The following is a 22,005-nucleotide window of genomic DNA, read 5'->3' on the forward strand; positions in this document are numbered from 1 at the left end:
TATGGCAACAGGAGTTTGACAAAAGATTAAATGTTGGAAAAATAAAATTTGACAAAAACACTCACTTGTCTACAACTCTCACGGTTGTGTTTAATACAGTCGTTTCCCACCACCCTGTGATGTTCTGTAATGGCAGCTTGAATCCAGGTAACAGGTAATGGGCCTGCACTGGTAAAAGAGAAGACAGACCTGAAAAGCAGGTGACTGTTGGAACGTCATGACGTTTGGCACAACCACAAATTCTCGCCCTATTTTTTTCTCTCCCTTCACCATTTGTTTAGTTGTTAGGGAAACAATTTACATGGCCCTAGGGCAGAATGTATCCTCTCCCATTGACATACATGCAGCTAGAGCCCCATCAATCACCTCTCAATCATGACCCTGTGTGGTAGATCACGAGTGTAGCTATGAGATCATGAGCAATGTTTGTTTGTCTTTTGTTTGTGCAAGGCAGTTGTAGCCTACTTTTACTGATAGAGCAGGAGGTGAATGGAGTTCACTGTCCGAATTATGGGCATACTTTGGGCACATGACGGGATCATGGTGAAAGATGGTTGCTATGAGGAAGTGTAACAGGGTTTTGTAGTCAACATATAGACAGCCATTAGGATTCTGAATGGGCTAAGTTTAACTTTTTATCAATCTTTCTCACTCTCCGGCCTGTACATCAGGCTTGCACCAACCTGATGCTGATCCTGTTACATACCTCAGCCCACCATCAATACCCCACTAGTCAGAAATTAATGTATTGTGATTCAGTAGGTAGATTATTACTGTTATTGCTATTATTATGTTATTACTATGTTTATACTATACGATTACACTATTAATACTTGTATTTCACAAATACAGACACAGATCCACCAAAAACATCTGCAAGAACTCTACTAGCTAAGCTGTGGTTCCCCCTAGCCAGACATGTCACCCATGATTATGCTGCTGGAGCACCTCGATACACCAACTCCTGGATACACTAAATCCTACCAAATTCTTGATACACTAACTATTATCACTTCCTGGATACAGTAACTCCAACTGAAATGGCTTAGAAGACAAGCATTGGATGACAAGCATTTTAAACATTGTGTGTTTGAGCTACAGACTTCTGGGTTTCTTTTGCATCTGTTGGTACTGACCATTAGTCTGTGTGGTTAACAGGGGCTGGGCGAGAGGGGCGGTGTTTATGAAATAAGGGCAGATTCCGAAGGGGCACCGGGCCAGGTCTTAAACCAAAATTGTCTAGTTTCAGAATGCTTTGAGCTACAAATTACTAAAAGCTATCATGTTTTGCTCTATGATGCTCACGCGCTACAAAAGAGTTGTTAGAAGGTCATAGGAAAAACATTTACCAACCAAAACCAACTTACCTGGTAAAATAAAAATGGTTTTAAACATTTACATAGTGTCTATAATACTGTCACAAACCCCAAACTCCACAAGGTTGTCACTGACTAGTTTTGTTCCCCACTGAGCAAACCATTTCTGTACTTGCATTCATATAATTTGTTGTTTCTTTTCTGGACCTAATTTTTTTTAATTGACATTTGAATGCAAATGTTTATGTCAAATAGTTAGGTGTTCTACTTGTAGCTCTGGTTATCCTGAAAAGAAAATTGTAAAACACTTAATTGTGAGGCTATTTACAAGGGCTGCTGGATATGCAGACAAATGAAAATCAGATGCATGAGAAGCTGGGACTCGGGACTGATAGGGTTAAAAAAAAACAGCTCATAGGTTATCGGATTTCCTGAAAACGCCCCATGCCAGGAACGATAGGCACATTTTACCTGCTGCAAGAGAGTAGTACCGAAACTGTTCCCGAGCGATGTGTTCTATACTGTGAAATCTACCCCTTTAGAATAAGTATTTTGTTGTTCGTTTGAGGGTCTCTAGAGAGACTTCTCATGAACAAAATGAACAGGAAGGAAAGTTTGCTGTGATCACGCACATATTATTTACTCTGTTGATCGGGGGAACTTTCCGAAACTTGCTTCATCCCCCAAGCACTTCTGGATTTACGCCGCACGTCTATCACGGTCGACTTTGCCAGTGACTTTGACCGCTTGGGTCTGTCAAGTTAACGTAGCGGGGGATCTGCGTTACGGAGAGACCGCTCTATTTGAAGGGATTCACGCATGTCTGGATATTAACCTCCCTTGTTAATTTGAGGACTATCTCGGAGGAAGACAGTGGATGTTATTGTGTTCGTGTTTTTGAACATTTTGTACCAACTAATACAGCAGAAGCGTCAACATGTTGAGTAACACTGGAGTTTATGCTGTCAAGAAGCGGAAGAAGCCCGTTCAAAAAACGTAAGAATGTAATTTAAACCTGTTTGACCTGACCATAAATGTTTTGGGAAGTTCGATTTAAGTCTAGCATGAGCTGGATACAGAATGGCGCTTGATTTGATAATGTGCTGCATATCGAGTTCCATCGGGTATCATGGAGTTGAGCATTCTTGGCTATACATAAACCCAGCCTATTTGATCCTTTATGTAAGGCATCTAAAAGCAATCATTCACTTCGTGCCGTTGGATTATTTTCTTCATAAATTGTCATTAGTTTTGATTTATTGCTAGTTTGCTTCTCCTGCTTTCTTCTGGGGTAACTGGGTTTCTTTCTGCACAGAGGACAACGTCTCATTGTACGCATGCACTGCTCGTAAGAGCATGTGTGCAGTATTGATGTTTAGTGTAGCTGTACATTTGTGCCTAACCAGAAGTTCTCGTGCCTCCCTTTCGTTTTATCCCGGTCACCTTAAGAATCTCTCTTCGTGTATAGTTTATGTCTGGCAGGGAATAGTACTCGTGCATTAATCACAATCAAGTTTGAGAGTCGGCTGCACTCTCACGCGAAGTTTACAGGAGGGCGGGGCGCGCGGGGGACTGCTGGCATGAGGTATGTTATTGTAATCTGATACGGTTCTCATTATGAAAACACACTTCTGCATCTTTCCTACTTTTTTCACTTTATTGCACAACCTAGTTACAAAAGAAACATATATTTTGTAATGCTGTTTTTCACAACTAAGTAAGAATTATTAATAGCATAGCTGAGGTAAACGTTTTCTTTATAGGAAATTCAAGTAGTGCAATGGTTTTGGGTTTGTTGTAATCTATGCTATGCTATTACTTTTACGTTTTTTTTCCACAAACATTTTAAGGATTCCATCAAAGTATTGAGAATGTGTCACATGCGTTTATAATTAATAAGACCATAATAAGTATTTGCTTACTATAATATATACTTTTCTAAATAAAAACCCTGATATTACCAGGTTCATGTCGGTTTATAACAATATTCATGTAGTTATTTTTATGCATTCTAATTCTAAATACATTTTCTTTACACTACATGTAGGATTTGTCAAGCAACCAGACAAAATATATGTTCACTGTAAACAACCTAGAGTTGATGGAATGTAACAGCTGTGTGTGTGTGTACAGTGTGTGTGTACAGTTTGTGCGCTTGCATGTGTCTTATGTTGTCCCTGTGAGTGAAACAGTGGAGGCTCCTCGGAGGAGGAAGGGGAGGACCATCCTCAGTGAATTTCATACAAATACAATTCAAAAAGTGATCCTTTTTAGATAAAACTATACTAAATATATTCACATCACCAAATAATTTATTAAAACACACTGTTTTGCAATGAAGGTCTACAGTAGCCTCAACAGAACTCTGTAGGATAGCACCATGGTATAGCTGGAGGACAGCTAGTTTCTGTCCTCCTCTGGGTACGTTGACTTCAATTCAAAACCTAGGAGGCTCGTGGTTCTCACCCCTTTCCATAGACTTAAACAATAATTATGACAACTTCCAAAGGATGTCCTCCAACCTATCAGAGCTCTTGCAGCATGAACTGACATGTTGTCCACCCAATCAAAGGATCAGAGAATTAATCTAGTACTGAAAGCACAAGCTACAGCTAACTAACACTGCAGTGTATAAAATGTGATGAGGAGTTGACTCAAAAAGAGAGAAAGACAATAGTTAAACAGTTTTGAACAAATTAATTTCTTCAAAAATGGAGAAGAAGCAAGCGAGAGAGAGATTTTTGTAGTATTTAATTAAAAAAATTACTCTCACTTTCACTTACTTAGCTAGCGAATGCAGCTAGCTAGTTTAGCCTACTCAAACAGAGAGGGATGCTATGTTAGCTAGCTGGCTATAGCTATCCAACTCTGGAACTCTTCCAAGTCAATGTAAGCTTTTGGTGTTAGTAGTTTATTGCGCCAGGCCACCCGGTATAACTGCTGAACTGCTTGCACTGCATGATTGTATAGGGTTTACTAACGCGTTAGTTCTAGTAGTTATGTTGACAATGCCGTTAATATGGTGACAATGATGTAGCTGTTAGCGGTTATGATTTGAAGGTTTGGCTTGAAATGTTTTTTTCGCCTGGTCACAGACAGCTGATGTGTTGTCCACTGAAGTCCACAAGTGAAGGGAAAGGGTAAATGCGAGAATTAATTATACAACGATTAAAGGGATCATGCTGTTTGTATGTGGCTGCTATGAAAGTGAACTGTGTTTGTGTTTGATCAGGGGTGTAATCATTCCGCCGATTCTGTTTGAAAAATGATTCTTAAATGGAAGCAAACGGAACGAATCGGGGATAAACACACCTGAATTTATCCAATAGAATCTCTCATTTGCAACTGTTGGACTAATGATTACACCCTAGATCAGCTAGATGCAGGCAAGAATGTGCAGGGCTGTATTGAATGTGTCACTGTCTGTCACCTTGATTACTCAACATTTCTCTCGATCTGTGCACCTACATTTTAAACGTTCATTCATCGACCAGGTTCTAGCAATCATGATGGGTATAGGGAAGATTTGAGTATCATGTAGTTGCCTAAACCTATCGATGTTACATTGAGCTGGGTGAATGGAATATGAATGACAGTCATCCAATATACTGTAATAGAAATAAGTTCATGCTTATAAAAAAATATATTGTCCTACCTCATCTTAAACTGCACCGACCACCACTGGAATGAAATCATATACAGCTTTCTCAAATATACCTTTCCCAGTAAAAATCCCCAAATACAAAAGGAGTACCTTTAGGTCTGTGCAGAAATACTTCTCTGTGTTTCTGAGGATTCCTGGATAGCCAAGGCACCATTTATTTTATTTAACATTTATTTAACTAGGCAAGTCAGTTAAGAACAAATTCTTATTTACAATGACGACCATTGAGACTGACATCATCGTAGCATTCCAATATGGTTCTGTCCATTTAATTATCTCCTTCTATTTTTCTTCTTGCTCATGCACATTCACATTTGAGTAATTTAACAGATGCTCTTATCCAGAGTGACTTACAGGAGCAATTCGGGTTAAGTGCCTTTGCTCAAGGGCACATAGGCTTATTTTTTACCTAGCCGGCTCAGGGATTGAAACGGGCAACCTTTCGTTCACTGACCCGACGCTTTTAACCACTAGGCTACCTGTCAGCCCAGGTAGGCCTATGCCTTCATAAGTTTCTGCCCACGTGTGTGCAGTAAGTTAAAGCATTATACAAGTGGTTATAGGCCTAATCATGTTAGTCCAAATATGTGGATTACAGTAAGGGTATCTGATTATTTTATTTTTAGTACCTGTAACTATTCTTTCCATATAAATTCAACAATTTTCTGTTAGGCCTATAAAATATACAATTGAATAGTACACAGACAACTTACACAGTAGCTAGTAATATTGTAATTGCATAGTTAAATTGCCGACCTGATGTTAAGTGTTTAACAGATCTGAGACTTTTCTACATCTTGTTGTGATTACTCCCAGAGCCAACTGTGTGAAAATATGGCTTAATTATTTCCTAAGGGTCATTAAAGTCCTTGTGGGAAAGATTGTGGGAAGGTGTGTGTTGGTGCATGCGTCCATGCTTAAGTAGTATGTATGCATGTGTGTTTGTGTTTGTTTGTACATGAGTGTGAGAGAGTTACACATGGTTAAGATTTAACCTGTTAAACTCTGATTAGTTGTTTTTGGCACTGTCTAGGGCCTGGCAAGTTTGGGGCAGTAAATTGAAATTTAACTAAACTCTTACTGCTGGCAATATCATAAGAATCACCCTCCAATAAAGGTAATAAATAATGTGTCATGCTCATATTCATAGAGTATGCAATGTAGGTCAAGTCACCAAAAGTGCAAACATTTAGTAAGTATGGAAAGTAGAGGCCTTCACGTTCTGAAATGAACCTCGGGCTTTTCCCATCCGGACCCGATATGCATAATATAGAGACTCGTCCCAAACGGACCAGAGGACAACTAGTCCCATTCTGTATAGACCTGATCGGATCCAGACCCGATCAGAGTGAAAGAAGCACCAGACCATTTCTATTCTACTTTATTAAATGGAGCTGATAAAGCGCCAAGGAGAGGACGTAGATAGAGGTGATGCTCTAGCAGGGGCCGTGCGTGCTGTGTGTGAAGGCTACTGTGTGTGAGCGAGTGACACAAGGAGCAGGGAGGATGGAGTGAGAGACGAGCCAGAAACCAACCAAGCCGTCTCGCCCTATAGTAGACTAATAGCTGCCAGTGCTAGGTTATTTATCATCCAATATTATTACGTAGGCAGGTGTGAGTGCATCTGCATGCACAATGAGGCGAAGACTTTTGGAGGATGGCCTGGTGTCAAGAAGTGCAGCAAAGAAGCCACTTCTCTCTGGGAAAAACATCAGGGACAGACTGATATTCTGCAAAAGGTACAGGGATTGGACTGCTGAGGACCGGGGTAAAGTATTTTTCTCTGATGAATCCCCTTTCCGATTGTTTGGGGCATCCGAAAAAAAGTTTGTCCGGAGAAGACAAGGTGAGCACTACCATCAGTCCTGTGTCATACCAACAGTAAAGCATCCTGAGACCATTCATGTGTGGGATTGCTTCTCAGCCAAGGGAGTGGGCTCACAATTTTGCCTAAGAACACAGCCATGAATAAAGAATGGTACCAACACATCCTCCGAGAGCAACTTCTCCCAACCATCCAGGAACAGTTTGGTGACGAACAGTGCCTTTTCCAGCATGATGGAGCACCTTGCCCTAAGGCAAAAGTGATAACTAAGTGGCTCGGGGAACAAAACATCGATATTTTGGGTCCATCGCCAGGAAACTCCCCAGACCTTAATCCCATTGAGAACTTGTGGTAAATCCTCAAGAGGCGGATGGACAAACAAAACCCCACAAATTCTGACAAACTCCAAGCATTGATTATGCAAGAATGGGCCGCCATCAGTCAGGATGTGGCCCAGAAGTTAATTGATAGCATGCCAGGGTGGATTGCAGAGTTCTTGAAAAAGAAGGCTCAACACTGCAAATATTGACTCTTTGCATCAACTTCATGTAATTGTCAATACAAGCCTTTGACACTTGAAATGCTTGCAATTATACTTCAGTATTCCATAGTAATAGCTGACAAAAATATCTAAAGACACTGAAGCAGCAAACTTTGTGGAAATTAATATTTGTGTCATTCTCAACTTTTGGCCACGACTCTCTTCTATGCTATTGAGCCCACACTACTACACTGTCTGAGCCAATGACTACATGCTTTCTGGTAAGTTTTGATTACAATACTGGGTGGGGTGAATATATTTTATATGACATACATTCTTTTTTTGTTAACTAGTAAATAGTAGCCTACAGCAAAGTGCATTTAAATCATTTCTAACTTAACAATTTCTGCTAGTTAGTTTTTGCTACCATGTGGGTTTTAGCTTGCTTGAGCCTTCTAACTGAGGAGTGTTCATTCACCTGTTTCCATACACGTTTCATTTATAAAAAATGTATCTTACAAATGAGTTGTTTTAACTGCTTAAATATTTATTTGTACATGGAATTGTATTTGGGTTTCTTTTACACATTTTTTTCTGATCTTTACAGGAAAATGCCACAGGCACTATCTGATGTGTGGAGACATTTCACTGCAGCTAATGTAGAAGGAAAAGCTGTGTACATTTGCAAATACTGTGCCAAATCATATGTGAAGAATGCAATAAAGATGCAGAATCATCTGTCCAAGTGCATAAAGTTCCCTCAGCGCTCACAACAAGCAACCTCTGACAAAAGTCCCTCTACCTCGATGCGAGGTCAAAATTATGAATCAGACACCTTATCGATAGCAACAGCTCATGGTCCTCCTGGAATCAGAAGTTTTTTTGACTCAATGGAGGAACGTAGTCAGATAAATGCTGATGAATGTCTTGCTCGAGCTGTGTATGCAACTGGTTCACCTCTGATGCTCACAGACAATGTGTATTGGAAGAGATTTTTGAATGTTCTTCACCCAGCATACACCCCTCCAACCAGACATGCTTTACCTCTCATTTTCTGGATGCAGAGTTCAACAGAGTTCAAGTGAAGGTCAAGCAAATCATAGAGAAAGCAGACTGTATTGCAATCATCTCTGCTGGGTGGTCGAATTTTCGTGGGCAAGGAATAATTAACTACATTATCACCACCCCTCAACCAGTATTCTACGAGAGCACAGCCATACCGGTCACTACATTGCAGATGAGCTGAAGGCAGTCATCAATGACCACAGAAGGTATTTTCACTGGTGACAGACAATGCTGCGAACATGAAGGCTGCTTGGTCTGAAGTGGAGGAGTCATACCCTCACATCACACCCATTGGCTGTGCTGCTCATGCATTGACTCTGCTGTTCAAGGACATCATGGCACTGAAAACAATGGATACACTTTACAAGAGAGCCAAGGAAATGGTTAGGTATGTGAAGGGTCAAGTTCTAGCAGCAATCTACCTCACCAAGCAAAGTGAGAAGAATAAAAGCACCACATTGAAGCTGCCCAGCAACACCCGTTGGGGTGGTGTTGTCATGTTTGACAGTCTCTTGGAGGGGAAGGAGTCGCTCCATGAAATGGCCATATCACAGTCTGCCAATATGGACAGCCCCAACAAGAGGATCCTCCTGATGATGTATTTTCGGAGAGAGTGGTAAGCAGCCTGAAACTCCTGAAACCTATAGAAATAGCCATTGCACGGATTGAGGGAGACCATGCCATACTGCCTGATGTAGACTCTGCTTGCAGATGTAAGAAATCCGTACTTCCCTGCCCACTTCGCTGTTGCGCCAAGCGGAAGAAACTGCAGTTCTGAAATACATTAAAAAGCGTGAAGACTTCTGCCTGAAGCCCATACACGCCGCAGCGTACATGTTGGACCCCAAGTATGCTGGCAAGATCAACCTGTCTGGTGCAGAGATCAACAAGGCCTATGGTGTCATCACTACCGTGTCTCGCCACCTTGGCCTGGATGAGGACAAGGTTCTTGGCAGTCTGGCGAAGTACAAGGGCTTTGGGATGGAGATGCAATATGGCAGTCATGCCAACATATCTCATCAGCCACCTGGTGGAAGGGACTTTGTGGATCTGAGGCTCATTTCCCTGTTGCCTCCATCCTCCAAAACCCACCAACATCAGCCGCCTCAGAGCGCAACTGGTCCTTGTTTGGGAACACACACACCAAAGCGCGCAACAGGCTGACCAATACAAGGGTTGAAAAATTGGTGGCCATCTGGGCAAATTTGAGGCTTTTTGAGCCTGACAATGAGCCATCCTCAACAAGGTTGGAAAGTGACAATGACAATGAGGCCTCAGAGTCTGATGTTCAAGAGGTGGACATTGAGGAGGTCCAGGGAGAAGACATGGAAGCCTGAGAGGAAGACAACCAAAGCTTAAGTATCTAGACTATCATTTTACAGATGTATGTTGAAAACATTTTTGGGAGATGCGATGGATCATTGGGGATCATTCAATGTGCCCTTTCATTTGTTGTTCAGTGAAATCATCCCATGTGAAGAGTCAACTCATTTAATTAATTTAATTTCATAACTACATTTTTTTTTTTTATTATTGGAAGGATTTAATCAGTTGCAATTATGTCTACTTATGATAAGGTAAAAGGTTTATGTTTCTGTCTCCATATGATATGGTAAATTTATCCAATGCAAAAAACATCTACATTTAAATGGTGTTCATATTAATTTGTACATATTTCTGTTAATTCCCATATATTCCCATTAATTCCCACAGAAAGTTTCCACCTCTGAATATTCCCCAAAATGTGCAACTCTAGTTGTTAATTTATTTCAGAAAGTGATAAAATGCTCACTATGAGAGCGCTTACCAGTTCTGCTGGTGTCAACATTATTTTTGGCCAATGGTGAGGTAGGGGGATTAGGATGTCTCTACTAGCTAACAATAGGGGAAGTGTGTGTGTGTTGGTTCTTCTATCCTTGTGGGGACCTAAAATTCCCAAACGTCCCTACAAGGATAGTATAAAAGGAAAAGTCTCCCTTGTGGAGACATTTCCCACGTACCCGTGAGGACAAAGGTTATTTTAAGCTTAGGGGTTAGGTTTAGGGTTACAATTGGGGTTAGAATTAGGGTAAGGGTTTAGTGGTTAGGTTTAGGGGTTAGGGTTAGGTTTATTGGTTAGGGAAAATATGATTTGAAATGGAAATACATTTTAGGTCCCCACGAGGATAGAAGAACAAAACAGTGTAGCTAATGGAGGCGTGGCACAAAGCCAAAACAAACATACTACACAACAACATAGTAGTTCATTGTTCTATAGTTGTCTCATCTACAGGGAGGCCTCCACAACAGCCTAAACAAGTCAGTGTTCTACAGGGAGGCCCCCACAACAGCCTAAACAAGTCAGTGTTCTACAGGGAGGCCCCCACAACAGCCTAAACAAGTCAGTGTTGTACAGGTTAGGCCTCCACAACAGCCTCAACAAGTCAGTGTTGTACAGGTTAGGCCTCCACAACAGGCTCAACAAGTCAGTGTTGTACAGGTTAGGCCTCCACAACATCCTCAACAAGTCAGTGTTCTACAGGTTAGGCCTCCACAACAGCCTCAACAAGTCAGTGTTCTACAGGTTAGGCCTCCACAACAGCCTCAACAAGTCAGTGTTCTACAGGGAGGCCCCCACAACAGCCTCAACAAGTCTGTGTCCTACAGGGAGGCCCCCACAACAACCTCAACAAGTCAGTGTTCTACAGGTTAGGCCTCCACAACAACCTCAACAAGTCAGTGTTCTACAGGGAGGCCCCCACAACAGCCTCAACAAGTCTGTGTCCTACAGGGAGGCCTCCACAACAACCTCAACAAGTCAGTGTTCTACAGGGAGGCCCCCACAACAGCCTCAACAAGTCTGTGTCCTACAAGGAGGCCCCCACAATAGCCTCAACAAGTCAGTGTTCTACAGGTTAGGCCTCCACAACAGCCTCAACAAGTCAGTGTTCTCAGCTGAACTCTGGCTACAATACAAGTGCACTAAGATCAGTTTATTCTAACAGTACCCTAAGTGGTTGTCAGACCAAAGGCAGATTTGAACAAACTTGTAAAGGAATAATGTACCTGAGTGTGCTACTGTTGTTTATGTGGTAAAATAAAATGGACTTTTAACTCAAAAAAATTATAAATCTACATTGTCTCTTTTAGGTTGCCCAGCCTAATCTGGGGAATGGGTTTTAGTTCGAGACAAGAAACCATTTTATTAAACAGAGTAACATGGATGGTGATATCATGGTGATACCAGCCTTCATAGCCAGTCTTTCTTGTTCAGATAGGCAGCAGCCGTCATTCTGTCCAGTGGTGGGAATCAGCGGATCAGGCTGCAGCCCCCTGGGGGTGTGTGAGGAGGGGGGCTCACTCAGTTTCCTTGCCCAGGAGAGATGCCCTTCAGGCTGGCTGCAGGAGACCTTGAAGTGGGGTGTACATATGGTATGGTGGTGGTGTGGAGCCGGAGCAGAGGAAGTAGATCAATCCATTTTCAGCCGTGACTAAGAGAGCTGAGGTGGAAGGAATGTTCAGAGTTCACCTCAGGACACAGAGAAACAGAGACGGATATTGTGAAATAAAGGAGCTCTCGGTCTGTGTGTGCAGCCTATCCTTCAGTCTTTCAGTAGTGTACCAAGATATCCTTCAGTTTTTCAGTAGGGTAGTAAGCTATCCTTCAGTCTTTCAGTAGTGTAGTAAGCTATCCTTCACTCTTTCAGTAGGGTAGTAAGCTATCCTTCAGTCTTTCAGTAGGGTAGTAAGCTATCCTTCAGTTTTTCAGTAGTGTAGTAAGCTATCCTTCAGTCTTTCAGTAGGGTAGTAAGCTATCCTTCAGTTTTTCAGTAGTGTAGTAAGCTATCCTTCAGTCTTTCAGTAGTGTAGTAAGCTATCCTTCAGTCTTTCAGTAGTGTAGTAAGCTGTCTTTCAGTAGGGTAGTAAGCTATCCTTCAGTTTTTCTGTAGTGTAGTAGGCGATCCTTCAGTAGGGTGTTTCAGTAGCCACTGGTGCAGTTTGAGTGTGTGTCCAGTCCACCATGTGGCTGAATAAGTCCATGGTTTCAATGTCGTTCAATATGATTGTAGTTGAGGGTGTAGCCTACACATTTTTGGATGTATTCTCGGCCTGTTGAAAATACTCTTTTCATTTCATGATCCCCAACCACTTTGAGCAGACAAAAGCATGCCAATGGCATTACAACGTACTCAGTGCAACTTGATTCCCTTTGAATCAGAGTGAAGGGTCTTTGGGTTCAGCCAGACCCTGAGAGAAAGAGGGAGAGATGAGGTAAACCTAGTTTGTTCTAACTCTAACAATGACTACCCTGATGTCCATGCATGAAGCTCTGTGATGCACTGCAACCAAAGATGGAAAAAATGGGTCTGAATACTGGCTTTTGTCTCCGCAGACATTTTTTTAAAGTGAGGTCAGTCTTGCTCTATTTCTGGGAAGTTATTGCTTGGGTCTAATGCCGGGAATTGAGTTATGGCTGAATTCCCTGCAGGCAATTCAATAGGGAAGAGGAAAAAAACAATGCCTATTATCATCAGCAATTGGGAAAGCCTGTAATGGGGAAAGTCACAAAGTATGGAAGAAACAGCTCTGGGAGGAATGGTGTGGTTTCTGTGGTTGTTGATCTTGACCAACAGCTGTTAGCCCCTACTGTTCACTAAGCTAAAGTCTACCAGTATGTTGGGTTGGGTCTCTAGGATTAAATTGGTCTGTTGTATTGAAATTAATTGAAACCTTATCAGGTTCCCCTTATCAGGTTCCCCTTATCATGTTTTTTTATCTAGTTGGTGTGTATATGATTTCTGTCCCCTGAGAATTCATTATCATCCGTGTTTAACATTTAGCGCCGGCTGTCGGCTAATCAGCCGGTTACAGAGTCATTTTCAGCCGGCTACATTTTCCACTCCATATTAACTAGGCTGTTTTTTATTTAAAAGTTTAAATTCACTGGTCCGTCGAGCCCATTTCCCGCTAGAATGACCGATCTGCATCTTCTAGCGATCCATTGATAGGAGAGGCGCCTGCCTGTCAGTCACAAAGTGAGCGATGGACCGTAAAGGAAATCACACTACAAACTATCACCTTCAGGCACTTAAGGAAATCATGAATGTCATGGATATATTGGAATTAGTGGATATATGGAGACTTAAATACCCTGACCTAGTGAGATATACATGGCGGAGGCTTAATCAAGCTAGTCGTCTTGATGACATAAGAAAGTAATTCTCTCTGGCACCAAAAGTTTAAAAAGTATTGATAGGGGACAGAATGCGGTCAGACCATCACGTAATTGACATATATATTACTCTTACAGAATTTCCACGTGGGCGAGGATATTCAAAATTTTATCAACGCCTACTGGATGATAAATGTTTTTTAACTAGGACAGAAGAATTTCTAACGGACTTTTTCTGATATAACATAGGTACAGCAGATCCCGTTATGGTATGGGACACTTTTAAATGTGCCTTTAGTGGCCATGCCATTCAGTACTCCTCTATAAAACAAAATAAATGTAGTTCAAGAGTCCATATTAACAAAGGAAATTCAAGGACTAACAGTACAGATGGATAGCAATAAAAACGGTACCATAGAGGCACAGAATAAGTTAGAGGAAAAACAAAAAGAAATGGAGGAACTTATTCAAGAAAGATCCAGTATAATATATTATAAATAATAAAGTGAACTGGATGGAATATGGAGGAAAATGAAAAAGAATTTGGTGCAATCTTCAACATAGAAATGCTACCAAAATAATGTATTGAAACTTGTTACAAATGATGGAGTCACTCAGGATTCACCGAACAATATTTTGACAGAGGAAGTAAAGTACTTTAAGAATATGTTTTCGTTTCAGTCCCCTCCATCTCCACTAACCGAAGCTAATTGTATGGATTTTTTCCCCTATTAATAATGTTAAATTAACATCTGTACAGACCGACTCATGTGAAGGCCAAATTACAGAGGAGGAACTTATTGATGCAATTAAAGCCTTTAAGTCCGGGAAAACTCCAGGGCTGGATGGCATACCAGTGGAAGTATACCAAACTTTTTTTATATACTCAGAGGACCATTATTAGCACGTTTTAACCACTCCTATATAAACGGTAGATTATCGGACACGAAACAAGAAGGTCTGATTTAATTATTACTGAAACAGGATCCAAGTGGTATATGTAAAGATCCAGTCCATTTAAAAAATTGGAGTGATGCAAAAATTCTAGCTAAATGGTTGGCACATAGAATTAAAAAGATTTTGTCAGATATTATTAATCCTAATCAGACAGGTTTTTTACATGGACGATACATTGGAGATAATATAAGACAAGTACTGGAAACAATAGAATACCATGAAATATCGGGGAAACCAGGCCTGGTTTTCATAGCTGATTTTGAAAAGGCTTTTGATAAAGTACGACTGGAGTATATATATAAATGCCTGGAATATTTACATTTTGGAGAATCTCTATAAAATGGGTTAAAGTTATGTATAGTAACCCTAGGTGTAAAATAGTAAATAATGGCTACATCTCAGAAAGTTTTAAACTGTCAAGATGAGTAAAACAAGGTTGTCCACTATCGGCATATCTATTTATTATTACCATCGAAATGTTAGCTGTTAAAATTAGATCCAACAATAATATTAAGGGATTAGAAATCCATGGCTTAAAAACAAACGCGTCATTGTACACTGATGATTCATGTTTTCTTTTAAAACCACAATTCGAATCCCTCCACAGCCTCATAGAGGATCTAGATATTTTTTTAAACCTCTCTAGATTAAAACCAAATGATGATAAGTGTACTATATTATGTATTGTATCACAAAAAATACAATTTTTACATTACCGTGTAGTTTACCAATAAAATGGTCTGACGGGGATGTGGACATACTCGGTATACATGTCCTGAAAGAAATAAAGAAATTATCTCTTTTTTATAGAAGTTAGCAAAAATAGATAAGATCTTGCTACCATGTAAAGGAAAATATCTGTCTATTTGTGGAAAAATCACCCTGATTAACTCTTTAGGCATATCACAGTTTACCTATTTGCTTATGGTGTTGCCTACATCTGCTTTTTAAATGATATTATCAAAAAATATTCCATTTTATTAAAATCGCCTATTTATATAACAAATATGAATTCGGAGGGCAGAAATGATTAAATATTAAAGCATTAGACCTCTCGCTAAAGGCATCAGTCATACAAAAGTTATACTTAAATCTGAAATGGTTCTCTAGTAAATTAGTAAGAATGTCTCACCCCATATTCAAGAATGGCCTTTTTCCCTTTATTCAGATTACAACGGCTCACTTTCTGCTATTTGAAAACGTAATAATCTCCAAAATATCGTAATTTTTTAAACAAGCCTTAGAAAATTGGTTGCAATTGCAGTTTAATCCACCTGAAAAGACAGAACAAATAATACAACAAATATTGTGGTTAAACTGAAATATACTAATTCATAAAAAAATAAAAATATTTTTCGATAAAATACCATATGGTCAAGCTGCTCCCACAACAGCTCAATAGGGTTGAGATCTGTGGACTGTGCTGGCTACTCCATTATAGACAGAATACCAGCTGACTGCTTCTTCTCTAAATAGTTATTGCATATTTGGAGCTGTGCTTTGGGTCCTTGTCCTGTTGTACGAGGAAATTGGCTCCAATTAAGCGCCGTCCATAGGGTATGGCATGGCGTTGCAAAATGGAGTGATTGCCTTCCTTCTCCAAGATTCCTTTTACCCTGTACAAATCTCCCACTTTACCACCACCAAAGCACCCCCAGACCATCACATTGCTTCCACCATGCTTGACAGATGGTGTCAAGCACTCCTCCAGCATATTTTAATTTTTTCTGCGTCTCACGAATGTTCTTCTTTGTGATCCGAACACCTCAAGATTCGTCTCTCCAGTGTCTGTGTTCTTTTGCCCATCTTAATCTTTTCATTTTATTGGCCAGTAGGTGGTATGGCTTTTTCTTTGCAACTCTGCCTAGAAGGCCAGCATCCCGGAGTCGCCTCTTCACTGTTGACGTTGAGACTGGTGTTTTGCGGGTACTATTTAATGAAGCTGCCAGTTGAGGACTTGTGAGGCATCTGTTTCTCAAACTAGACACTCTAATGTACTTGTCGTCTTGCTCAGTTGTGCACCAGGGCCTCCCACTCCTCTTTCTATTCTGGTTAGAGCCAGTTTGCGCTGTTCTCTGAAGGGAGTAGCACACAGCGTTTTACGAGATCTTCAGTTTCTTTGCAATTTCTTGCATGGAATAGCCATAATTTCTCAGAACAAGAATAGACTGACGAGTTTCAGAAGAAAGGTCTTTGTTTCTGGCCATTTTGAGCCAGTAATCGAACCCACAAATGCTGATGCTCCAGATACTCAACTAGTCTAAAGAAGGCCAGTTTTATTGCTTCTTTAATCAGAACAGCAGTTTTCAGCTGTGCTAATATAATTGCAAAAGGGTTTTCTAATGATCAATTAGCCTTTTAAAATGATAAACTTGGATTAGCTAACACAACGTGCCATTGGAACACAGGAGTGATGGTTGCTGATAATGGGCCTCTGTACGCCTATGTAGATATTCCACTAAAAATCTGCCGTTTCCAGCTACAATAGTCATTTACAACATTAATGTCTACACTGTATTTCTGATCAATTTGATGTTATTTTAATGGACCAAAATTTGCTTTTTTTTCAAAAGCAAGAACATTTCTAAGTGACCCCAAACTTTTGAACGGTAGTGTATGTGTATAAGATGATTTCTCCGTAACTCCCCCTCGCTGTTCACTGTTTGTTGTGATCTGGTAGGTCCCTGAAAACTTTTTCCACTTCATTCCTGTGCAAGAACCAAGAGCCAAATGTCTGAGAAATTGTTGAGTAATATGCAGTGTATTTAGAGACATTTTGCTGTAGGCATTTTTCATGCGATAGCAAGATGGATAGCTAATGGAGATGATGATACGTCTAGCTAACGTTAGTAGCGTTCTATCTAGGTCGCTATCTAGCTAGTTTACAACATGCTCGCTCATAGCGTCCTCTTTGATAACTGGTATACCTAACTTAGCTAGCTCATCAAACAGTATTTTCTTTGCAATTTCTACAGGATGGCACTTATTACAGCCTTAAATATCACAACAGGGACCTCACTGTCACCACTGGTCATATATTCTAGCTAGGGTTGCATCAGTTTCCATTGGACTAGAACAGGGCTCTCCAACCATGTTCCTGGAGAGCTACCCTCCTGTAGGTTTTCACTCCAACTCCAGTTGTAATTAACCAGCTAATTATTACAATCATTGCCCAGATTCACAAAAAGAAGTTCATAAGATAGTTTGTAAGTACAATTCCTCAACAATATCTTAAGATTTCATGATTACTTTTACGGACTTCTTACATTTCTTCTTACAAACTTCTTAAATATCCTCTTAAGATGGTTGTTGCTAGGCAGCCAATTTAGCTAGCTATCTAGCTAGCAATGGCAATCATGTTAGCATATTTCATACTGAGATTATTGTTCAAGAACATGTTCTTTGGTTTCAAATAATCAACACTGAAAATTTCAGATTAAGCTTGTGAGTGAATTAAATATGTTAAATTGCTTTCATTAGCTTATTCTCTCACTGCCCTGAGTTTAAGACAAGGGTACAGCTATCTTGGAATTAAGAACATTTCCAAGAACAAATCCAAGAGCTTTATTTTATTTTTGAAATAACACTAACATTTCCAATAACTTTTGTGAGGAATAGCAACTTTGACGAACTTTCTTCATAAGTCAATAGTGAAGTAAAAAAATTGCACTTAAGAATACATTTCTTAAGAAGGTTTTGTGAATTTGGGCCCTGGCTAGAGTTTACTAGGCTGGCTAGCTAGGTAGCTAATGCTGGCTAGCTAGCTAGCACAGAGTTTGTAACATGCTAACACTAGCATGCTAACGATAGGTAGCTAATGACCACATAGAACAATGACGGTTAGTTATAGAAAAATATTTGTAATGACGATACTCCATAGTCGTAGGTCCACAAAATCAAGCAAATGGTACTGAACTCATGACAAAATAATGTTTTGACATTATAGTGGCTTTTTATTAGAGGTCGGCCGATTAATCGGAATGGCCGATTAATTAGGGCCGATTTCAAGTTTTCATAACAATCGGTAATCGGTATTTTTGGCCCACCGATTTGCCTCTTATTTTTTATTAAAAACAAATATATATTTAAAAAAACCTTTTTTTTACACCTTTATTTAACTAGGCAAGTCAGATTAAGAACATATTCTTATTTTCAATGACGACCTAGGAACGGGTGTTAACTGCCTTGTTCAGGGGGGATTCGGCGATTCGTTTTTGCAACCTTCCGGTTACTAGTCCAACGCTCTAACCACCTGCCTTACATTGCACTCCACGAGGAGCCTGCATGGCAGGCTGACTACCTGTTACGTGAGGGCAGCAAGAAGCCAAGGTAAGTTGCTAGCTAGCATTAAACTTACCTTATAAAAAACTATCAATCTTAACATAATCACTAGTTAACTACACAAGGTTGATGATATTACTAGTTTATCTAACGTGTCCTGCGTTGCATATAATCGATGCGGTGCCTGTTAATTTATCATTGAATCACAGCCTACTTCGCCAAACGGGTGTTGATTTAACAAGCGCATTTGCGAAAAAAGCACTGTCGTTGCACCAATGTACCTAACCATAAACATCAATGCCTTTCTTTAAAATCAATAAACAAGTATATATTTTTAAACCTGTATATTTAGTTAATATTGCCTGCTAACATGAAGTTGTGTCACATCTCTAGCATTCATTGCACGCAGAGTCAGGGTATATGCAACAGTTTGGGCCGCCTGGCTCGTTGCGAACTAATTTGCCAGAATTTTACGTAGTTATGACATAACATTGAAGGTTGGGCAATGTAACAGGAATATTTAGACTTAGGGATGCCACCCGTTAGATAAAATACGGAACGGTTCCGTATTTCACTGAAAGGAAAAACGTTTTGTTTCAAGATGATAGTTTCCGTATTCGACCATATTAATGACCTAAGGCTCGTATTTCGGGGTGTTATTATGTTATAATTAAGTCTACGATTTGATAGAGCAGTCTGACTGAGCGGTGGTAGGCAGCAGCAGGCTCGTAAGCATTCATTCAAAACAGCACTTTCGTGCGTTTTGCCAGCAGCCCTTCGCATTGCATTGCGCTGTTTATGACTTCAAGCCTATCAACTCCCAAGATGAGGCTGGTGTAACCGATGTGAAATGGCTAGCTAGTTAGTCGGGTGCGCGCTAATAGCGTTTCAAACGTCACTCGCTGTGAGACTTGGAGTGGTTGTTCCCCTTGCTCTGCATGGGTAACGCTGCTTCGAGGGTGGCTGTTGTCGATGTGTTCCTGGTTCAAGCCCAGGTAGGAGCGAGGAGAGGGACGGAAGCTATACTGTTACACTGGCAATACTAAAGTGCCTATAAGAACATCCAATAGTCAAAGGTATATGAAATACAAATCGTATAGAGAGAAATAGTCCTATAATTCCTATAATAACGACAACCTAAAACTTCTTACCTGGGAATATTGAAGACTCATGTTAAAAGGAACCACTAGCTTTCTCATGTTCTGAGCAAGGAAATTAAACGTTAGCTTTTTTACTTTGCACATATTGCACTTTTACTTTCTTCTCCAACACAAATTTAACATGTTTCATTATTTATTTGAGGCTAAATTGATTTTATTGATGTATTATATTAAGTTAAAATAAGTGTTAATTCAGTATTGTTGTAATTGTCATTATTACAAATAAATAAATAAATAAAAGAATTGGCCGATTAATCGGTAGCGGCTTTTCTGGTCCTCCAATAATCGGTATCGGCGTTGAAAAATCATAATCGGTCGACCTCTAGACCTGACATTGTGGTGCCAGGACAACAACCTCTCCCTCAACATCAGCAAGACGAAGGAGCTGATCGTGGACTACAGGGAGGGGGGGTGCACACCCTCAGCCACACCCTCATCCACATCGACGGAGCCGTATTGTAGGGTCGAGAGCTTCAAGTTCCTCAGTGTCCACATAACTGAGGACTTAACCTGGTCCTCTCATACCAGCACAGTTGTGAAGATGGCACTCTTCTCCCTCTTCCCCCTCAGGAGGCTGACAAAATGTCCAAAGACTCCAGCCACCCAAGACATGGAGTGTTCTCCATGCTCCCTTCCGGCAGCCGGTACCATTCATCAAGGCTCAGACCAACAGACTCCTAAACAGCTTCTGTCCCATGGCCATAAGATTGTTAAATAGCTAACAACTACTGCTCTCCCTCTCCCACAAACTGTCCACACTGACTCTATGCCATCCACGGGTCTCTACACACACACACTTTATCTGTCACTCTTACTCACACGCAAACACATATCTCATACACACACTCGCATACACCCTCACTCATACACTCATTACTGACCACACACACTTACACCACCTCACATCTACGCTGCTGTTATAATGAGTGATGATTAGATCTATTAATAGCATTACACTGCTGTTCATTGATTATTGTTTGCCATTACCATTAGTAGCTAATCTATTTATCCTGCTACCGGTCACTATTACTCAGGTTTTTATGAATAAACCCACCTCAACCACTCCAGTACCCCTGCACATTGAATAAGGTACTGGCACTGACCTGTATATACAACCACTCCAGTACCCCTGCACATTGAATAAGGTACTGGCACGGATCTGTATATACAACCACTCCAGTACCCCTGCACATTGAATAAGGTACTGGTACGGATCTGTATATACAACCACTCCAGTACCCCTGCACATTGAATAAGGTACTGGCACTGATCTGTATATACAACCACTCCAGTACCCCTGCACATTGAATAAGGTACTGGCACTGATCAGTATATACTTGTATTCTTGTGATCCTTCACCTTATATCGTACTTGTTGTGTGTTTTTATTTTAATAATCTTTTCTATTACCGTAATTTCCAGACTATTAAGCGCACCTGAATATAAGCCGCACCCACTGAATAAAAAAAATAAATTATTTTGAACATAAATAAGCCGCACGTCTATAAGCCGCAGGTGCCTACCGGTACATTGAAACAAATGAACTTTACACAGGCTTTAACGAAACACGGCTTGTAACAAAAATAAATAGGCTTTAACAAAACACGGCTTGTAACAAAAATAAATAGGCTTTAACGAAACACGGCTTGTAACAAAAAATAAAAATTAGCAGTAAGCTTTAGTTGTCTTTTTGCACTGAGTCAATTCCTCACGCTGCTGTTTCCAACGTCTTATCATCGACTCATTAAATCAAATCAAATTTATTTATATAGCCCTTCGTACATCAGCTGATATCTCAAAGTGCTGTACAGAAACCCAGCCTAAAACCCCAAACAGCAAGCAATGCCAAGCTCCCGTGCAGCAGCTCCATTTCCTTTTCCAACAGCCAGATCAATCGCATTCAACTTGAAAGCTGCATCATATGCATTTCTCCGTGTCTTTGCCATGATGAGGGTGACAAAATGACTACCGTAATCAGAATGATGGGAAGTTTGAGAGCGCTCGATTTAATCTAAACAGTAAACAAAAAAGTTGTTTGACCTCAACCCGTTCGGCAATTTCATTGGTCTAAATGAAAGCTTCATGCCGCCAAAAAACTGAGCACG

General features: G+C 40.4%; 1 protein-coding gene across 1 annotated transcript in view; it reads left to right on the forward strand.

The window, feature by feature from the left end:
* Window positions 1-2,070: 2,070 nt before the first annotated feature.
* ahr2a (aryl hydrocarbon receptor 2 alpha) overlaps window positions 2,071-22,005 on the forward strand; it is a 71,885-nt gene continuing 51,950 nt past the window's right edge. The window contains 1 exon segment of the mRNA NM_001123684.1: window positions 2,071-2,312. Coding sequence (NP_001117156.1) covers window positions 2,254-2,312 — 59 coding nt within the window. The 5' untranslated portion in view covers window positions 2,071-2,253.

Source organism: Salmo salar, chromosome ssa21, assembly GCF_905237065.1.
Source record: "Salmo salar chromosome ssa21, Ssal_v3.1, whole genome shotgun sequence".
Classification (NCBI taxonomy): Eukaryota; Metazoa; Chordata; class Actinopteri; order Salmoniformes; family Salmonidae; genus Salmo; species Salmo salar.